This window comes from Pectinophora gossypiella, chromosome 7, assembly GCF_024362695.1.
Source record: "Pectinophora gossypiella chromosome 7, ilPecGoss1.1, whole genome shotgun sequence".
Classification (NCBI taxonomy): Eukaryota; Metazoa; Arthropoda; class Insecta; order Lepidoptera; family Gelechiidae; genus Pectinophora; species Pectinophora gossypiella.
The window spans coordinates 12,784,409-12,805,963 of record NC_065410.1 but is presented as its reverse complement, the minus strand read 5'-3'; the positions used below and the strand labels follow the sequence as shown (position 1 = coordinate 12,805,963).

The window sequence follows — 21,555 nt, the reverse complement described above, 5'->3', positions numbered from 1 at the left end:
CAACGAGCAAATACTACTAATTAAACAATTAAACAACAAATAATAAAAACGCGGCAACACTGATAGTGACTGCAAATATGCGTGACGCGTTCATCGGCCAGCTTTTGACGTCAATGATACACTCATAAAATTCAGTTATTATTTCGTTTTCCTTCTAGAATGTTGCCATTTGCGGGAAGTTTAAAAAAAGTTCAAATAAAATGTGCTCGAATAGACGATACTGAAAAGAGAAAATTTAAATCGAAAAACTATCAATCGGTTAGGACTTGAGCCCGCAGCTCGTGTCAAGCCGGGACGAGCGTGTTAACCTTTACACCATCACCTCCTCCTGTCCATGCGAAATTCTTCCGATGTGTGTATCGTCATTCGTTATCCGACGCCGGCGCCACCTGTCTAGAATATTGAGCATGGCATAGACAGGAGGAGGACCTGGTGGTGTAATGGCTAACACGCTTGTCCCGGCTTGACAAGAGGTGTGGGTTCAGGTCCCGTCCGAGTCAGATTTTTTTCCGATTTAAATTTTCACTTCGTGAGTTTTTCTAAGCAGGAATAAGTGCTATAAAATCAAAAATCATGAGTAGACTCTATATTTACCTGCGCACTTCTAAAATCGATAATAGAGTTGGTAGAGCCACAATTAATAAGACGACAACTTGCAGCCAGTTTTAACAGGAAGTTCTTAGATGAATATGATGAAATGGTGACAAGTGATCAGCCCACAGCCCTTTTAATAGCGCCCTCTGTCGGTTTTAAGTTTTTACCACATGCCCCGGAAAATATTATAAGCAGCTGAACACGTTCTATCGCTTTTGTTTTGTTCACTTCCAGTCCAGAATCGAGTATGTCGTCGAATATGTCATCTTAGACATTTCAGTCCTAAAGTCATTTTAAAAACATTCACCATTTTTGAACCTTTGAAATGATAGAAATCCTATTAGAAAGTTTCTATTAACTGGGGAGATATGATTGCAATTACAACCGGTATTCAAAAGCCATTAGATCCGAGCCACCAAAAGAAGCAAAGAGTCGGCAGCTATGCAGCCTAATCCACTAATCGAGTGCAATTGAAAAATAAAAATGTAGATGGCGGAATGATTCCATTTGGCGCCAAAACGATGCGACAAAATAATAAAAAAGGCCAGGTAAGTGTGCCGTGGCGGGATTGCGGGTTCTTGCTATTGGTCAGTTTATTCTTAAAAAGTTCCGTCTGTTGACCATCATCATCTCTTTAGTATAATACTAAACGTACTCGTTAGTGTTAGTGGGTTAGGTTAGGTACAAAACCAAACATAACCTAACCTCAAGATTTGAAAGATCCGGTCTAGAAAATCCACTGCCAACCAGACCTTCCAGCCCAAAGGGATATCCAGCCCAATTTTAGGTAAAATTATATTCTTACGTCAGGAAATATTTCTTGATATTTCAATTATGTACTAGGAGACTTAAAACCATATACGCGTCTGTATTCGTAGTTAAGATAAGTTATTTGTTCTGAGTAGTAATAAAATATCAATTTTTATGTGATTAACGTCTCCAGTACTATTTCTAATTCCTTGTTTATTTAGTCTACTACCAAGGTTTTGGGTTCCACCACTAACAAACAAGTATAAGTAACTATTAACTAACCAGGATACACCAAACCTGATTTATCCCCAATAACAAGAACTAACAAGAACTTTTATACTAACAAATATTGATTAAGTCCCCTCACAACCTCACAAAGACTTAAACGGAACATTGATAAGCCTATAATAATAACGTAGACTGGTCTAGGAGGGCACGTGGGGTTACAGAGTCGGTTACGGAACTCTAAAAAGGTGAGTGGAACGAAGCTCGATGCGGGCGGCTAATATTGAAAGCAAATCCTGGGTAAATCCTTAAAGCGCTCCGACCACCACCTGCAAACCGTGTTTGTGCCACCTGATAATCATTCCCGGGATTACAGCATACTTTCAGCCCAATGTCGCTGAATCAATTGCTCAAAATTTATTGGCCCACAGTTGTGACTGTTCCGCGTTTGAGTTTTGAGAGGATTTGCGAGATTTTTGCGAGATTACCGCCGGTTGCCAAATGGTTGTTAATTTGTTGGCGAATTCCGGGTTTCTGCGAATCTTTTGGTTGTGATTTAAGTACCTACCTTGTTGTAAAATAAAGTTCATGGAGCAGCGTGGTGGTGGAGGCTCGTTCCCTCGTTCAGCGCTTATCGCTATCGACCCACTAGGGTCGATATATTCTTTCAAATATTCTTCCCCTCAGACGACGCCCTGAGCCGAGGTTCGCGCCCAAACGGACACCCTCAGGCCTGTTGTCTTAAATTTGGACCGGGTAAGAGCCCTCAGCGCTCCCCATTTGTCCGGCCAAGTACTTAATGCCATCCGCGGCAAATCTACAATAAGTCACAAAAAAAAAAAAGGTAGAGGCTCTAACTCACCTCCTGTTGATTGGATGGATATTAGATTTTATTCTCAACACAAATTTCTAATTATGTGAAATGAAATAAGTATTCTTTTGAATTTTGTGTTCCACATGAATCCACCAAAGGCCAAGTAACACTATGGTCCCACTGCATATTGCGGCTGTCACTTTTCTTCCGCAGAGGTGTTCTAGTATAAATATGATGGACAGTATACTAAGTACAATATTCTAATCAAAAACGTTCTATCTACTCTATGGCCTTTCAAGGGGAAAAAGGAAAAGCTGTGCTATTTCCCAAATAATAAAGCTACAACGGGCACTGGCGGACGTTAATCGCGTTGCCATGACAACGCAATCTATCTCTCTACTGCCAACCATCTTTGCTCGCTCCTCTCTCCTACAAAGATGTATATAAATTGTATAAAACATCTCTCTATGTAGTAAAATGTATCGCCTATTTTTATAACTATAAGTATGATAACTACTAGTAAATGCTAGTTTTTAGTTTATAATATCAGCTGCTAAATCATTTAGGGATAGACGATTATTATACAGGGTGTTAGTGACATTGTAACGAAAACTTTGAGGGATGATGCAGACCATGATTCCGAGTTGATACAAAGTACACCTCTATTATGATTATAATCTAATCAGTCAGTGGAACCGTATGGCCTTCGTGGTCCAGTGGTTGAGCGTTGGTCTCACAATCCGGTCTCGGGTTCGAATCCCGGTGGGGAATCACAAAAATCACTTTGTGATGCCTAGTTTGGTTAGGACATTATAGGCTGATCACCTGATTGTCCGAAAGTAAGACGATCCGTGCTTTGAAAGGCATCTTAAGCCGTTGGTCCCGGTTACTACTTACTGATGTAAGTATATAGTCGTTACATGAGTCATGTCATGGGCCTTTGACGGCTCAATAGTAACCCTGACACCAGGGTTGATGAGGTTGGTAATCCACCTCACAACCCACACGATAGAAGAAAAAGAAGTCAGTGGAACTTTTACCAGGTGCGAATCCTCAGCTTTCATCCATTTGCCTTCTTTCTGATTCTACTTAGATTGTTACTTAATTTCTGGTTAACAGATTTAAAAGTGTCTTATAATACGATGCATTGCAGTAGTAATAAAATGCGGTTATAAAAAAATCTTCTGGTCAACCATAGCAAATACTAAGTACTTAGGTAGTACAAACTTGTATAAAAATGTGCAAACTTTCAGTGAAATATTCCATTTCAATATCATACACAGTACTGTGCCATTTCAAAAGGCTTCGTAGTGGACGCAAAGCGAGACACATCATCATCATCATCAGCTCATTAACGTCCCCACTGCTGGGGCACGGGCCTTCCCTATGGATGGATAGGGAGATCGGGCTTTAAACCATCACGCGGGCCCAGTGCGGATTGATGGTAATTAACGACTGCTAATGCAGCCGGGACCAACGGCTTAACGTGCCTTCCAAAGCATGGAGGAGCTCGAGATGAAAACTTTTTTTTTGTGGTCACCCATCCTATGACCGGCCTTTGCGAAATTGCTTTACTTCAACAATCGCAGACCGAGCGCGTTTACCGCTGCGCCACCGAGCTCCTACGCGAAAAAGCGAAGCTAGTAGCTAAAGCAGTAAGCAGTAGGAGCTAAAGCGAGACTAGTACCAACTATTTACATATAAGCAGTTAATCTTATTTTATTCTTCAGCGTAATATCATTGCTAAACAAAGGACAGTCTCACAAAGTAATTTTGATAATGTCCCCATCGGATATCGAACCCCAACCTCCTGATGGACCTGATTGTTCAAAATAGTAAGATGATTCCGTGCTTCGAAGGGCACGTTAACCCGTTGATCCCAGGCTACTAGCCCAAACCCCTCCACAAACCTGCAGTGGTAGAGTTTTCTCCATACCCCCTCCGGCTGATTAGAGGAAGCCTGTGCCTAGCAGTGGACGTATATAGGCAGTTTTTGTGTGTATTAAGTTTTATTTTATATTTTGGGCTTAAAGTATAGTTTCATTTAGCACGATAATTATATATAATTGCTGATAACTCGCTCTACATTTCAACTTTTAAATTGTTATTTGAACGATTTACCCTCTAGTATAATTTTGAAGAAAACATCATGGTCTTGCTACATAAGTATATACGACCTTACAAGAACGTTTGATAGATTTATGGTAGTTTAAATAAGATTTTCACTATCGTAAGTAAACATGTTCCGCCACGCCCATATTACCACGCCCCGCATTATAATAATTTTTTTTGACGTGCATTAACTACTTGGCCGAACAAAACGCCCCGCATTGGTGTAAGTACTATAGTTGTAATAAAAATAATATTTCTTTACACATTTTTACACTTGCATATTATTACGATCCTATATGATCTAAATACCTATTCAATCACGGGACGTACTGTACCGAAGACGGGATTTCATCAATAAGAAATATTTTACTCATTTATTTATTTGCACGGGCATCCGCGGACCGGAGTAGCCATAGCGTTAGTTGCCAATACTACATTTTGATGCCACTTTTCGCGGGGCGGGATGTGAGACGTCACATTGTGGTGGTACCAATTGTCGACAAAATAACTAAGTAAGTAGATCGATAAATCCAAAAATTCATTGAGGGAATTTACGTTTAAAATTTGATAAAAAAGATTTATAAAATTGGAAAAAATGTAGTGGAGGAAATATTACTGATGAAATGACAGAAAAAATAAGAAAAAGCAACGTTGTCGTGAAAATTTTCGCCAGAACTAGGTACGATATTTTGCATTAACTTTTAGCTACGACTCTATATTCAAACTCGCCATGAGCAACTGCATCTTTCGATGCCAATGGAAATAAGCAATTGTCCAGGTAAAATTGGAAACACAAATTTTGACCTGGATTGAAACGAACATTGCGAGGTTTTATTAACAAAAATCATATCCGAATATGATTTTAATCAAAGGTGCTTTCGTGGTTTTACTATAGGGCTACGATATGTAACGTTAAACGTTAACATTAAAATTTTCGCCTGAACTAGGTACGATATTTTGCATTAACTTTTAGCTACGACTCTATATTCAAACTCGCCATGAGCAACTGCATTTTTCTATGCCAATGATAAGCAATTGTCCAGGTAAAATTGGAAACACAAATTATGACCTGGATTGAAACGAACATTGCGAGGTTTTATTAACAAAAATCATATCCGAATATGATTTTAATCAAAGGCGCTTTCGTGGTTTTACTATAGGGCTACGATATGTACACACCTGTCTTTGGTATTTATATCGATAAACCGGTAAATCACTACTGCTCGATGAAAGTATAACTACAATCTCCTTAACAACTACAAAACAATCGCTCATAATCGCTTGACTGATCCGCATAATGTATGAAGCATGTTGGTCAACAAATCCGTAAACAACAGGACGGTTATAATTTATATATTTAAGTTTTACGAGAATTAACCTATAATACACATTAAATTACAAAAACAACAACACGAGCCAACTATAAATAGAAAACCTCCTCCAGCGCGCCACACTGAGGCAGAGCGCCCAAAACGCTGGCAGCATTTTCCCTCTGAACCGCCAGGCCTATTCAATAATGTGATATAACATTACTACAATATGGAGTCAACGCCATCTTTTTTATAAATTTTACTAGCCCGATCCCTTTTTGCACCAAAATACCGAACAATTAGGCATTTTTCAAGGGCGTCGTGTCAGCTACTACGCACTTAGATTCAGTCTAGCGCGCAGGCCGACTGTAACTAGTTTTAATAGAACTATATAATAGGACATATAAGTTCGCGGAAGGCAGCGCCTGCGTATATCTACTCCCTCCCTTAGCTCTTTACTCAATAGTCTTAAATCAGTCGTCTCTATTAGCGTTCCTTGCGTCGGTACGAAAAGAAAAACCATGTTGCTTATCATCCTGGTATATATAGGCTTTTCTATCTACTTTTTTATTTTTGTCTAACGTAGACGTTACAGAAGCGTGCAACGCAGCAGTTACATAGACATTGGTAGTTAATATCTACCAGATGTATTATTTTAACAGCCTCTGTGGTCTAGTTGTTGGAGCGTTAGGCTCACTATCTGGAGGTCCGGGTTCGATTCTCGATGGGGACATCGTCGAAATCACTTTGTGAGACTGTCTTTCGTTTGGTGAGGACTTTACAGGCTTGAATCACCTGATTGTCTGAAAAATAAGATGATTCCATGCTTCGGTTCCGTTAGTCCCGGCTATTAGCCGTTAAAACACCGCCCCGCAGTGGAGCAGCGTGGTGGAGTATGCTCCATATCTCCTACGGTTGATTGAGAGGAGGCCTGTGTCCGGCAGTGGGACGTACATAGGCTGTTTATACTATGTTATGTATTATTTTCAAGTGACGAAAACTTTATTTACCTTGAACTTCAACCGCATCGTCACTTAATATGTCATGAAGTTATTGTTTTTTTTTTTTAAGTGTAGATCATGTATAATTCTGTCTACTTTGCAGATTTTAGTGCCATTAGATACTCGAAAACTGGCCCCGCGAATCGCCCATTGCGCGCACCAACCTCTGCAGCTACGATCCAGTAGCGCGCGCACTAAAGACCATTAATGCTATCTCTAGCACTATACTTCTTATCGTGTGGGTTGTGAGGTGGAATACCAAACCTCATTAACCCTGGTGTCAGGGTTATTACTGAGGCGCCAAATGCCCCTGACATGGCTCATGCAACGACTACATACTTACATCAGCAAGTAGTAACCGGGACCGACGGCTTAACGTGCCTTCCGAAGCACGGATCATCTTGCTTTCGGACAATCAGGTGATCAGCCTGTAATGTCCTAACCAAACTAGGGATCGCAAAGTGATTTTTGTGACATGTCCCCACCGGGATTCGAACCCATACAACACCATACTGACGTCGATTTATTTACGCGTTCGTTAACGAAATTCACAGACTTAGTCGTAAAACTCTTGGGAATTGGGATTGCCTTTAATGGCCCCGATTCCTGCAGACACCTCCTAATTTTAATTTAAGTTATACCTGTCATTTTCTTACCCGCCGAAAAGGAAAGGGACGGATGATTGACAACTCTTAATTTTAGGAAGAATGCGTAAATGAATGAATAACCTGGACGAATCAAAAAAGATATCTCGCTAGTATGCAAACCGTTTGACGTGTGCAGTCAACATTATTCTGTCGGGTTATTGGCCAATGTAAAATTTTTAGACGGTTGTTTTAGATTTGTGCTTAAAATTGACGTGTGTTCCTTAAATTTTATGCTTGTCGATTACCCGTCCCTTTCCTTTTCGGCGGATAAGAAAATGACAGATATAACTTAAAATAAAATTAGATAGTGTTTACAGGAATTAGCACCAATGTCTATGTAAGTTGTGAATAAATTAATAAAATAAATGTAAGGAAGTGTAAAAATCAAATGACATAAATATTCATTGATATTTTTTATTATGACTAGAGGTTTTTTTAAGTTACAAAACAATCGTTATTCCCTTAATAAGTACATTTACAAAATAATTCAACAAACGTATCTAGTAGCGGATATTTGTTTGATATGTATAAAATGAAAACCTCGATATCGTTTGTATTATGATAGGTATTTCGAAATTATTTACACATTTTCATATAATTAGTGGTTCTCCTCAATGACAAGTAGGCACGCGGATTTAGGAACAGGTTACACAAGCGACAACCAGTAATATTAGTTTGGATGCAATACAATAAATTAACGTCATATTTTTTCTGCTCAAGGTAAAGAAGGTCAAAAGAAGTTTTTGTATCTACAATTTGGAACTAATTTTTACTTCTTATAGTAATAGAATAGAATAGAAATAGTTTATTATGAAAGGACGCCACACACAAAAAAAAGACAACAACATCATATCAAATTTCCACTAAAACAATTACAAAAAAGCAAGACGGATGTTAGTCTAAATGATCATAAGGTGGTGGTGGACGTCCTGAGATAAAAAGGCCTCACTCAGCACAAGTCGCGGCGTGAACCACGACGCTGATATTATGTGGACCCTATTTTTTTTAATCAAATAACATTTTTGTTATTTTGTTGCTTCTCTTAACAAACAAAGGAGGTAACCACGTTATCTATTTATTTATTAATATTATTTTATTTAGCGTCAAAACTGTCTAGAACTGATAAAAAAACATATTCAGTTCATGCCCCCACCCACAACAGCCTAAGATGTTAAGCTGTTGTGAATGAAAGCATAAATCAAATATAATTCTCTACTCGTAGGCTCTGACAAAGGGGCCTCCAAGATACCTAATCACTAGTCTGATTCCTAACTTTTACGAGTCACAGTGTAAGTACTTCGATAATGCTAAGACTGCACAGCGTATCAGTCTCCTTAAATAGATATCTCACTCTATCTTTGATGCATCGATTTTGTCCTGTGTTATATAAAAACGATCAAGATTTTGATTCGCTTATGTAAGTATTTTAATACTTTCATTTCTTGACGTTGATATATAGGTATAGTTTTAAAGAAATAAATTGTGTTTGATACTTAGTGTTGTAGTCTTAGTGTAAAAAAACTTAGTGTGAAAAGCAGTGACAAAGGTAGAAAAGTTTTTAATATATATTTTTTATTGTTATTTATTGCAGTCGCTTGTGTAACCTCACCTCTATGTATCTAAATGGAGTAGTCAACTTAACATATCCTAATATTTAACGTCTAGATAGTTACAAGTATTTACATTTCGTTACGGTGTAAATAAATAACAGTTTTTTTTTAAATAAATAATGAGATCTTGGTTACTTTAATCTCATTTTAGGCGGCCTGTTTGATAAGGATGATTTGTGTTTGTGTGGGTAATTTGAAGAGTACAGTTTCCTATTATATCTTTAGTTTTAGGTGCCATATAGATGGACTTGATAAAAGCCTACCTTATTAAATATGACTTTATATTCTGGATGAAATAGTACATGTTATGTACAAATTATAACTTATGGACCGAGTAAAGTCGTTTTACATTAATATTTATTCTTGCAATATTTTCTCATGTCTGAGTAACCTATAAACATTTTAAGTATTTTTTTGCACCTGACATTTTCGTTATTTTTTTATGAATATTTTTTTTACTAGTTACGACATTCTGTCAGATTCATAACCCATTCTTATTATTTCAGGTGTAAATATAACGAATCCTTTCTTACCCGTAAGGGAGGTAGCGTAACGACAATATTAATACCTATTTTTCTGGTTCACACATTTTTCCTTACAAAAAAACGGTTACATTTTACAAAATAAGTAATTAAAACAGACGAATTCTTAATTCTTGGAGAAATTATTTTTTATTTGACGGTAGACAGGTAGATAAATGTATTGATCCAGAAATACCTTGATTACATTACGAAGTGCCTCGTGGTTAAAATATTTACATTGCCTTAAAGCTACTCGTATAAAAAAAACAATATAAATTAATATTGCGTTAATGCTTTGGGAAATATATTTGGTTATAGTACTTGTAAGAGTCCATGCACACCGCTAACTTTTTGTCGGCCGATTTAGTTGGTTTATCGTTTACCGATTGTGAGCAGAATTTGGAGTTTGTTCTCCGAGTGCAAACTCCGTCCGTCTTCCACAAGTTTTCATAGTCACGTTCCTCTTATTACAATATCGTACAAAGTTTGTAGCAAACACTGTGGAATACTAAAACAGCTACGCAAAACTTATGGTAGACGTCCAAGAAGTTTCATGTTTCTCAAACACTGAATTTTATTTCAGTTTTATAAAATAAAATCACTTTGTATCAGCCGAAAGATCAGTCTGGAAAATCATTTGGATGTAATAGATCTAGCAAATCGGCTCGTGATCAAAGTGACCAATTGATTCTTCCACAAGACTTAAAATTGTACCTCATTTTATTCACAAGAGGTTTCAACTTCATCAGACAGACACATAAACAAAATTAATAAATTATCTAGCTTACCAATATGTACAGTCCTTTAACTACACACTTAAAAATAAAATCTTTATAATCTAAGTACATTGTAAGCTTGTAAAAATTGCACACATAGCTTTGGTATACGTAGGTACATAGCTACATATTTACAACAACATCTAGATCGAATCGTTTAGGTTTATTGCCCGAAGTTTCGTAAAGAACCCTTAAAACTACGCCTGAAGATACACGCGATACACCTCATACACCCCGCCATAGGCCGCAATAGTTTATCCACACTCATTCCTTCTAACAATCTTCTCAAATAATATATTTTAACTCTCCTGACCGCTTCATAATGGAAACAAATTAACAATTTCAATCCTAAACTAAGTAGTTTCGAAATCAGTCCAGTACCAACTTAAGTTACAGAAAGAAATGTACAAGTAACTAAGCTTTTCATTGACTCTTTCCAATAAAACGAGTAGTAGGTACTCGTATATCTAAAAACAACAGAGAACGACATATCAATCGAACCAGTCCCAGAGGTGCCTGTAGATGGTCGCGGGCGCGGCGTGCGAGTGCAAGCGCGCGGGCGGCGACTAGGAGACGCGCGGCGCGGCGGGCGGCGCGGGCTCGTCCCCGCGCGCGCGCGCGTCCTCTCAGAGCACACGGTCCGCCACGCCGCCCGCGTACTGGCACGCCGACAGCGGCGCCGACCCCGCACGCGACACCGGCGACACGCTGCCGTAGCCGCCGCCGAACCCAGACGAGTGCTGCTTCGCCTTCAGCCGCAGCTGCGCTATCGACGACGACATGGCGGGGCACGGCTCCGCGCGGTACATGCTGTACGGGTTGGGGGGCGCCGTGTACGGGCACGGAGCCACACCGCCGCCCACGCCGGCCGACCCCGCTACGCCCGCCATACCACCGCCGCCCACGCCGCCCATCGACGTCGCCGTGTTAAAACAGTTTACCGACCCCTGGTGGTGGCTCGCCGGCACCACCGACCCGAGCGGGTTCACCGGCCACGGAAAGCTCTTTGTTCCTAGCGGGCTGGGCACCTTCGCCGCCCAGTTGTTGTAAGGATACGACGAATACAGGTCGGTATCGGGGAAGGGCTGCATGAGCCCGTTGAACTGGGTGCTGAAGCCGTTCTTGAAGTCCGCGGCCGCAGCTGCCGCTGCGTTCATCGCGTTGCGTTCGCGTTTCCGCCATTTCGCTCTTCTGTTCTTGAACCAAACCTGTAACAAAGACACATATATTGAGTATACATATGTATTTGGGTAGAGTATTATAGAGACCTGTCGACAAAATGAAAGTAAACGAGCAAATCACGAATTCTGGGGCGAATTCTGCTGTAAGTTTTAACGAGATTCAGAATCTGGACGCGACCTGCGTTGCGTAGCTATTAACTTTACTCATTAGGAAGTTGACAGCGCGACGCGGTGGCGTATTCGAGCCACGTAGAGCGAGGCGACGGGCGCTCCCCCAGCCAACGACCCGTCTAATTGCGGCCGCGGAATGAAGATAAACGAGCGATGGTATTGGGCGGGTAGAGACTGGGCCGGCCGCAATAGATGAGCGGTCGCCGCGGCCGCGGAGGCGCGCCAGGCGGCGTCGCCGCTACAAGCGCCGATAAGTCGTCGTGAGCGCAGATAAAGCGTGCGCTGATTCCGCTGATGTATCGCCGTCCGTCAGCGCGATCGATCGTGACGACACTCCGCGATAAATTGCGCAATCCACGCGACTGCAATAAATATCCCACCGCCGGCGGTATTTGTCTCACTCACTGTGGCGGGTTCACCCGGCCGAAACGGTAAATAATACCCTCTTTCCTCGGTTAAGTGAACATAAACGGTCGTTTCCACCCCATATACAATCGTTTATTTTTCGAAACATAAATTTCACAAATTCGTGAAGCATGTTTTGTACACAGGTGAAATGGTTTATGCATCCTAATTTTCACACGTTACTTACGCGATTCCTTTTTTAAGATTTTTCTTCTTACTTATAACAACTGTGATGTTCCCGAACGGAATAAAAGAATTAAACAATTTCTATAACAGAAGTGGCTCGCACCCCGTTTTCCTATTGAAACCGCGAACAAACGGGTGAAAATAACTCCACATTGCGGGGGCGCTCAACTGCTCAATAATGACAACTGAATGATATTTATTTAGGTGCACATATGTGGAAATAATTTCCATTATTTGAATAGCGGGCTGTACGCGGCGGGGCGCCGGCGGCTGGCGAGAGGGTCGCGATATTGCGAAACGGGCTAATCCTTTAAATATATTATTGCTGGATGGTGGCCGCCTGTGCCCTACGAACAAGGAGGGACACTTTTTAATGCTTCCGAAATCGATACTAATGTTTGTCGAGCATAATTTATTCAATGCGCCGCTTGTTTATTGCCCGTGATCTAGTGGGGTGAATTGAGATCAAGCGTTTTAATAAAGTTTATAATCTTATTGTTAATATTACAAACACGTTGACCAGATATTGTAGGAGTGATACATCAAACAGTATTAACCTTTCCCTCTCCCTATCTACCCCGAAAGGTGTAAAATATCGATATATGCTTAACAGCCTTACTAAACATGAACCTACAAAGCATAACAGCCCGTCAAAGACGTCCGGAACAAAAGTGGCGACATCTTAAAGGCATCTTAACAATAACGCTCAGCAAATATAAGGAGAGAGCCGTTCTCGCTACTATTATGAGTGGTTCCGTATGGTCGAAAAGATACCGAGTAAATGAGAGTGGAATATAAACTGCCGTATTACGGACCCCCGCTAGACTTCGGCTAGCAAATCGGAGGTACTTGTAAATAGGCATACTCGAGTGTTCAACTTATCCGATATTCTCTTTTGGCCTTTTACGAAGTTAAAAAATATACATAGAAACGTGATTCTGAATTCTGATGATCTAAATATAAAGACATCTATATTTGTTTCTAGAATAAAAAAGAAAAGGCAGAAAGTGTAATTTGGAGGGAGTGTGTAAATTGTATAGATGACACCGCGTAGCTAAGTGTAGCTATTGCTACGCACTACGGCAATGCTACGACAGCTTGGAGGCTTCAATTATTTAAATGTGTTATTTTAATGTAGAGATGTTTACAGGTCGATTTGACGATTTATTCGATAGTTAATATTGTCAAAAGACATCAAAGAATAACTTTTTTTACTTATCTATGGATAGTACACTATCTCAAACCTCTATGTATAATTCTATACATTACGGAACCATTTCGAAAAGCAATACTTACCTCATTTCTGCATGTTTCACCTAACACCTACGATATAAACCGATCAATATGCATTAGGCACTAAATGACAATTTAACCAACAAACTTCAGCTATAAACCGTTGAATGTATCGCCAAACAACCAATAACCAAGGTGCAAGTAATTCAAAGGTCTTATTGTCCACACAGTATTACTTCGGATGAATGATAGCTCGAATAACAAAGGCATTATACGGTCAACGGGACCACAGCTAAATTGCCTCAAATTTAAATTAAACTAGAATCACAGTATATTACGGTCATCAATCAAACGGGGTCGAATTAAACGATAGTGGTCCGTATGAACAGGCAGTAAGGTCCAGGGAGATTTATTCCGGAGTCAAATAAACACGCTCATAAATGGATAGAGAATATAAACTTGGGATCGACAGTAGCGAGATGTAGGGTTGGTAGTGTAGATGCGACATTGTTTTCTACTTATTTTGAAAATGGAACGAAAATCTCGGAATTTATTATTCTTCGTATTATTACGTAGAAATCTTTTTGAAGTTCGAATTATATGGAAAGATTATTTTGCGTGTAATATTACCAAGATATAACACCTGTCATTCTACCGAATTACTAACAACATATGTTGTTTAATCAGAGATTTCTAAATTCGATTCCGGATCGAAATCACGATTGACTAAATCGAAATTGAGCCAATCGAGTTTTTTTTTTATCAATTCGCAGTGGCAACGCGCAATCTCCCACTAAACATATGCCTTTTTATTTGGATTTTTGGATATTTGGATTCCCTGTGCTCTGCAGTTAGAAGTTCCTAGCTGCCAGCATATTCGTTTAGTTACTTTTCATGTCTATAGACACATCATATTTATGTGCATGAATATAATTCTCAGTGATGAAAAAGTGCTTGTCGGCATCCTTGTTTTTGTGTGAAATATTAAATGCACCCTGTAGCGCAGCCCTCGGATTACGGCGCACTGGCTTAGGGAAACTAAAATTATCCTTAAAGCTACTAGTAAAGGCACGGTGTACTTCCCATTTATTAAATATAAACTTTGTTTTCAGAAGAAGAAGAGCGTAAAACAAATGACACAATGTCTAAAGATTTCTATCATTGCGAAATTACATGAATCTGGTATTTTAATTAATTGTGAGCGTAAACTTTTGAATTGGGTTTGTTAAAACGAGAAGAGATGAGAAGAATTAGGTGACCATCTTTGTGAGAACTTGTAACATTGTTACCCCACCTTACGTTATAACAAATTGAAGAAAAACTCCTGAAGGACCTACCTATACTTTATTTTAACATCCGCCAATGTATCTATCGTAGCCTTGTTAATTTAAATAGTTATCTACCTATTTACTTGCGCTAGGCGTAAATGAAGTAAATATGTTCTATTCATTATAAATGTCTTTGAACTTTTTAGATTATGTACCTATACCTATAAATTCTCTAGCAGTTTTCACCCAAATCTCATGCAGCCAATAAACACATTACTTGGCACTGTAGTAGTTCTGATAATTCAAACATGTAATCTAGAGTCAGATTTACACAGCACAGAGCAAGCCAGAGTTCCATTCATTGAAATAAATCCACACTAAGGCCTGGGATCGCAGAGATCACAACAACTTGGGCCTATCAAAATATAAGTAGGATAACACATGGACTACACCGTCTAGTGATGGGCTGCGTGTTAGACATAATTTATGTATACACTACATAAATAGATAAATATAACTCACACACGAAATATAGCCGTGACCAGAGCCACAGGTCAGCGTTTTATATTCTCTTCAGCCACATTTTCCCTTAAGGTTCTAAGGTAAAATATCATTAACCATAATATGATACCAGATTTGTCTTGGTGACTGACTATATAATAATTATTAATATATAATAATTTAAAAACCTAAAAAAATAACATAAATTTTGCGACGGAAAATTCCGCTTGATATCAACTCAGAATCATGGCCTGAATCATGCCTCAAAGTTTTCATTACGATGTCACTAACACCCTGTATATAGTCAGTCACCAAGATAATTGTTGTTGTATTGTTGTTGTTGGTTGGTAAATTTCAACCGAAATATACCAATTATCTATTGTTAAATATTTAACAGTACTACTTGATATGATATAATGATATCAAAAATAACGGTCTCTTCCCATCACTAGCAAGCACTAAGCCATAATCTCATAGTCTTCCTCCTCGACTCTGCACTTTAACCCCTCACCGTAAGCCCTCAATTTCTATAACACTACGTTCTTGGCAGGAAAATCGACATTGGCGAATAAATTCTCGATTGAAGTTTCCTCAACGTGTTTACTGAAACAAATTCTGTAGAGATTACTGATAGATATTAATATTATAGGTGTTATGGCCTAGGAAATAGTGAATAACGTCTTGACAACCCTCAGACAGAGTAATCTTATGAGCGCTACAAATCAGTTGATGTGTGAATACACTAATTTGCTTTCGTTTTCTCTTGGCAAGCGAGGTAATGTCGAGGTATATGAATTTGAGACGCATGCTGCGTGCCAAACTCGTACCAGGTAAATGTAAACAACATCACTGCATTTAACACTTTACTTTAAAAATATAATGCATTCATTGGAAAATTCCTTGGATGCTTTCTGTAAGAAATTGGGATTTATCCAGATAAATGTGAATCCGCCGTTGCCGTTGGTCCCGGTTACTACTTACTACTTACTGATGTAAGTACGTTATCGTTACATGAGTCATGTCAGGGGCCTTTGGCGGCTTAATGATAACCCTGACACCAAGGTTGAAGGGGTTAGTAATTCACCTCACAACCCACACGATAGAAGAATGTGAATAGGCGTTTAACTCTGTTATTTTACTTCAACTAACAATCCTTCATCAATTCATCTGTTAATGAAGACATTGTTTCATTCAGAAATATTAAAAGAAATAACCAATAAGCCTGCTACTATTTGTGCAAAAATATCCTGTACCCAAAGCTTACTTGGAAGAAATTGTTACATGTGTAATAATGCCGCCTACCTCTTGTGTATTTCTGTATTTGTTATCCTTATTTTAGTATCCTGTGTCCGTGCTTAATAAAGTATATTTATCTTATAAGTATCTTAAGAACACAACGTAGCTGGTAGAGCAAGAGTTTATTTAGAATCACGTTCAGTTTACTTACCGACAGCCCAATTAGCACGATCGCTAGAAAACAAGGCAAATCCAAATGTAGGCGCAGGTAAATCTCGCTAAACTGTGTACACGGTAGCCATCAGGCGGTAAAACGTTGGAAAAACTAAAAACAAAGGTTTGCACGTAAAATAAATAATGTTACGTGCCGCCCGCGCTGTCGACGGACACTCTGATACAACAGTTTTTGCAGCGCTAAAATGTTTCCCTACATGTGTCCAGCGGGTTTATCCGGAAATCCATCTAAAATTCTTTAGGATTGATGTTTTTATAATATTTTTTTACTAAACTCAGGTGAAGCATTAGTACTCAGTTCGTCTTGCGATGGATGGATGTATTGTGTTTAGTCCAATTGGTAATATAGTCTTGAAATTATGTTATGTTGTATTGTTTACTAAGCTAATCTTTTCCATTGCGTGGCGTATAGTTCTTTCATATATATATATATATATTCATATTCCTTTATTCCTTATAACAACTTTACATTGTGTAGGAAATTGGAAATAAAAATAAAAACAAGCTTAAACTACATTACAATCTAAAACAACAGTGGGACTACAACTTACTTACAATATACCTAACAAACTATTACAACAAACACATACAATATTCATTATCATTATAATTTTTTTTTCCATCTCCCTAATATATCTACTTACCTATTAATTTAGGCCAGGCGCGCAATACGAGTTTTTCGCCGCGCGGCAGAAAAGAGCAGCGTCATAATGTTGCACTGTAATACTTTACCAAACAGTTTTATCTTACAAAATGTTTTCACATCAGGTTTTGGACCACTGCACCACGGCCTCCGTAGTAAGAAGTCCTCCAAAAGTAAGATGATTCGTGCTTCGGAAGGCATGTTAAGCCGTGGGTCCCGGTTACTACTTACTGATGTAAGTACGTAGTCGTTACATGAGTCATGTTAGAGGACTTTGGCGGCTCAATAACAACCCTGACACTAGGGTTGATGAGGTTGGCAATGCACTTCACAACCCACACGATAGAAGAAGAAGAAGATTTTCCTTAGACACATAAAAACGGTCAATAAAACTTTTGACTTGTTTTTATCTTTCTATTACTCTATACAAACTGACCTTAAGAGTCTTTGCTAAGATATAATTATTTAATCTAACTAAGATGTAACCTGTCAATCTAAATTAATCTTATCGACTACCATGTTAAAATCACTAATCTTTCTGCTAGACGAAAATGGCGCCCATGTTTCTTGCACGGAGTAGGTAAATGTCAAGATTTAAATAATCTTTAACTTTACTAATACTGATGATGTAAAGAGTTAAGTCTCTGAAAGACGTTAACGTATCGGTATGACATGAATATATCCTAGAGAAGTATGCCGAGAGAATTTTTTTGCTTATAAACATTTTCGTTTACAAAGAAAGAATAATAAGAATAAACGCAAGGATGGAAAGTTTGTCCAAAAGCCCTTCTACTCAACTCATAGACACATTGTGGATTTTCATCTTACTTTAAAAAATAAACTATCGTCATCGATTATAAACAAAACACAGACGTCATGCCCAAATGTGTCGTTTCAAAAACGTATTTGTATCAGGATCGATGTGCGACGTCACGAGGCAATTCGCGCCAAATGAAATATGTCACTGGCTGCTTTACGCACTATTGCCTTGACGGCTCAACCCCGCATCAAATCTTCTGCGAAAACTATGGCTGAGAAAAAACGCACCCTTCATGTTCCAAATTCGAAATATTGTTGAGCATTTTTTTTTGTTTAACTTTTTTATTAGGCGCTGTAAATGGCATAGAATAAGGAATAAAACTACGTATAAAACGGCAACTCCCCGCTCCCCACCAGCGTCTGAGCTAGGTTTACCTCACCAACGAACGAACATTGTTTAGACTTGAATCGTATGGTGTCAAACGTCATAATGCCAATGTATAGTTTCTATGTAAAACAAGGTTGTTTGTATGAAATGTCCGGGGTGTAGTAAATGATTAAAATAAATGGACAGCATTTACGAATAGAGCCACGAAAATTGTTGAAACAATCTTCATCTCTTTATTATTTCATCTGAACATAGTAAATTAGTAACATAACTGCATGTGCGATCCAAAGGCTTATTCAGGTCAATATTGTGCATACATGATACGATTCGTCTCAGAATATCTTACAATAACACAAACATGCCTGTATTTGTACTGCAACATGTGATAACGCTTGCCACGACTCGTAAACATTATTAACATATCGTTCTTTATTTATTAACTGGCGTCAATGAATGGGTTGTGAAAATATTGCAGCTTTAAGACTTTATATCTGATATTTTTGTGTATATTTGTCGAGTTCCTTTAAGTACAGTTCAATTAATCATTTGCATATTTTATTCTTGATTTAATTTCGTCGCTGTATGCAGTTTAGTTAGTGTCAGTGTTATACAAAGATTTTAAACAACCTTCACAGTTTTTAAACTCATCGTTTCAGTATATTACGGTGCTAATTGAGCGGTGTTCAGGCAATGACCCTAATGAGTGGGCAACAAAAATACAGCGCTGTCTTGTATCGATATGCACGCGCAGAGATTTATAGCGCGCGCGCCGACGGTGCGCGTAAGCCAGGGCTGACCAAATTAGATACCGTAATGATTTATGTCAACAAAACAGCTGAAGTAGACGCATATTTGATGAGTAGTAAAGGTAAAAGAAAACTTTTGTATAACATAATCGTAATCTTAAAAGTATGTAGATAGAGTCCTATATCTAATTTAGTAAACTATTAGGTTTATTCTTAAGCTATCTATTAGTAAGGTAGAGATAAGAGAAGTATAATATGACATAATGCATATAAATATTTATTCTATCCCAACTTTGCAATTCAATGTAAGACAGACACACTTGTGGCTAATTTTATAATGACTGCGTACACCATACAACCCTGTAAATTGACGTTTCATGTTTGTAAGAACCCACACGCATTCGAGTGCAGATGGACGGTAATATCTACTCTGGTAATATCTACCACTTGAGACGATGCAGCAAACGGATCGATTTACACTTGTCAAGGACCCAGAATAACATTAGCATACCGGTGCAGTCACATCGATGGAGCTACTTCAAATTGTCTTTCAGAAGATAATTTTGTTTAAAAGTTGTTGTGTTGAATTCGTTTCAGGTCATAAGTCAGCAGAGTAAGATTTTGGATGTCTTTCAAGCAAAATAAGCAGAAATACTTCTTTTGACAATTTGACGAAGCATTTATGTATTATCAATAAATAGAAAAGAAGTGTTTCTGCAGACTAAAAGTCACTAAGTCAAGTGTATTTTGCTTTAGGAAGAGACAATTATTTTAAACGAAACAAAACCTAGTGTATATCTCTGATTTCAGTTAATGAAAGAAAAATACAAGTTTAATTTATGTTTAAGTTTTAAGAGAGAACTGGTGATCACTCGGTAGCGATCTTGATTTTCATGAAATTCTTTGCAACCAAGACTTCATTCAAATTCTTTTCTTTCAAGAAAATCCCCTTGATCTATGAGACAATCTCGTGTAAAATACACCCACAGCTTAAAGGGAAAACAAGACTTGAACAAAGCTCGTAACAGAATCTACCTTGGAAAACTACCCAACAATAATTAGTCCACTACATTGTACCAACAACGCTGTCACGCCATTAGTTACCGACGTTATTGCGACCGCCGGCGAAAGCGCTTAGCTTGTTGGCAATGCGAAGAATGACAATACCTACACTCTGACATTTATCACACGAGCACCAATCACTACCCCTGATTGCACCCAACTAAATAACGTTACAAAACAGTCAGTATTTTAAGCTTTAAAAACAGCATAAAGAATAGAACACGCTCAAAGAATTCAACGAAATCACGCTGAGATTAAGTCTCGTACCAAGACGTGGTAAGACGACATGCCAAAGAAACCGAAAAGCATTCTATGAATTTGGTTCCCGTAAATAGTGCAGCTGAGTTCCGACCGCAGAATCTAACGGGGGCCTTCCAAAACTATTGACAGTGAGTGTGGATGCGATCAGACTTAAGCCCAGGATTATGAGCCGCCCGAAATAGACGGTTCAAATCCGTAAGGATTAAGGGATTGTGTGTTCCGTCGGGCGCGCGGCACAAAAATACCGAGGCGCGGCGGATGCGACGATTAGCCTAAACATCTAGCTCGTTAATATTCTGATGCACCTTTTGCCCTGTCACACATAAACTCCCACCGATATATGCGAGAAAACAATCGCATACCAACCCGGCAAATATATTTTTTGCGTCTTTAAAATTAGATTGGAGACGAGAAGTCTACTTGTGTATAATGTTTTGCTAAGAGCCAATTTTTATCCCACGTAAGCACAGTTTGTTCTTACTGAGAATCAGAAATATTTACCGTATTCTCGGCAAAATAGGTATATATAGATAAACTTTTCTTTTATAAAAGTAACTGGCAAACACTGTTAAAACTGGTAACGAGAATTGATAAGAAGACTTACTTGTAACGTTACTAAGTATCTGAAACTGACCACAAAGTGAAATAAACTAAGTAGGTATATTTGAGTTCGGGTGTAACGTGATTTAGTAACATATTCCAGTTTTGAATTTTCAATTTTAGAAAGAATCGAGATTTCAAATCCAGCGTAAAACAAATGAAAACCTATTAAAGACTATTGGAAAATTTTAACCAATTGAAATCTGCCGGGCAACGAGATCATACGGGCGCTGCTAGGCGATTTGCTCTGTCTTTTTTTAAAGGAATACGTTCCAAATTCGAACAAATGGTAAAGGTTCGACTTTTACAAGAATCAGTATC

General features: G+C 38.6%; 1 protein-coding gene across 2 annotated transcripts in view; it reads right to left on the bottom strand.

The window, feature by feature from the left end:
- Positions 1–10,986: 10,986 nt before the first annotated feature.
- LOC126368435 (pituitary homeobox homolog Ptx1) overlaps positions 10,987–21,555 on the bottom strand; it is a 65,351-nt gene continuing 54,782 nt past the window's right edge. For both annotated transcript variants that reach the window (XM_050012436.1, XM_050012437.1), the window contains exon 5: positions 10,987–11,568. In XM_050012436.1, coding sequence (XP_049868393.1) covers positions 10,987–11,568 — 582 coding nt within the window. The remainder of the gene's footprint in view (positions 11,569–21,555) is intronic.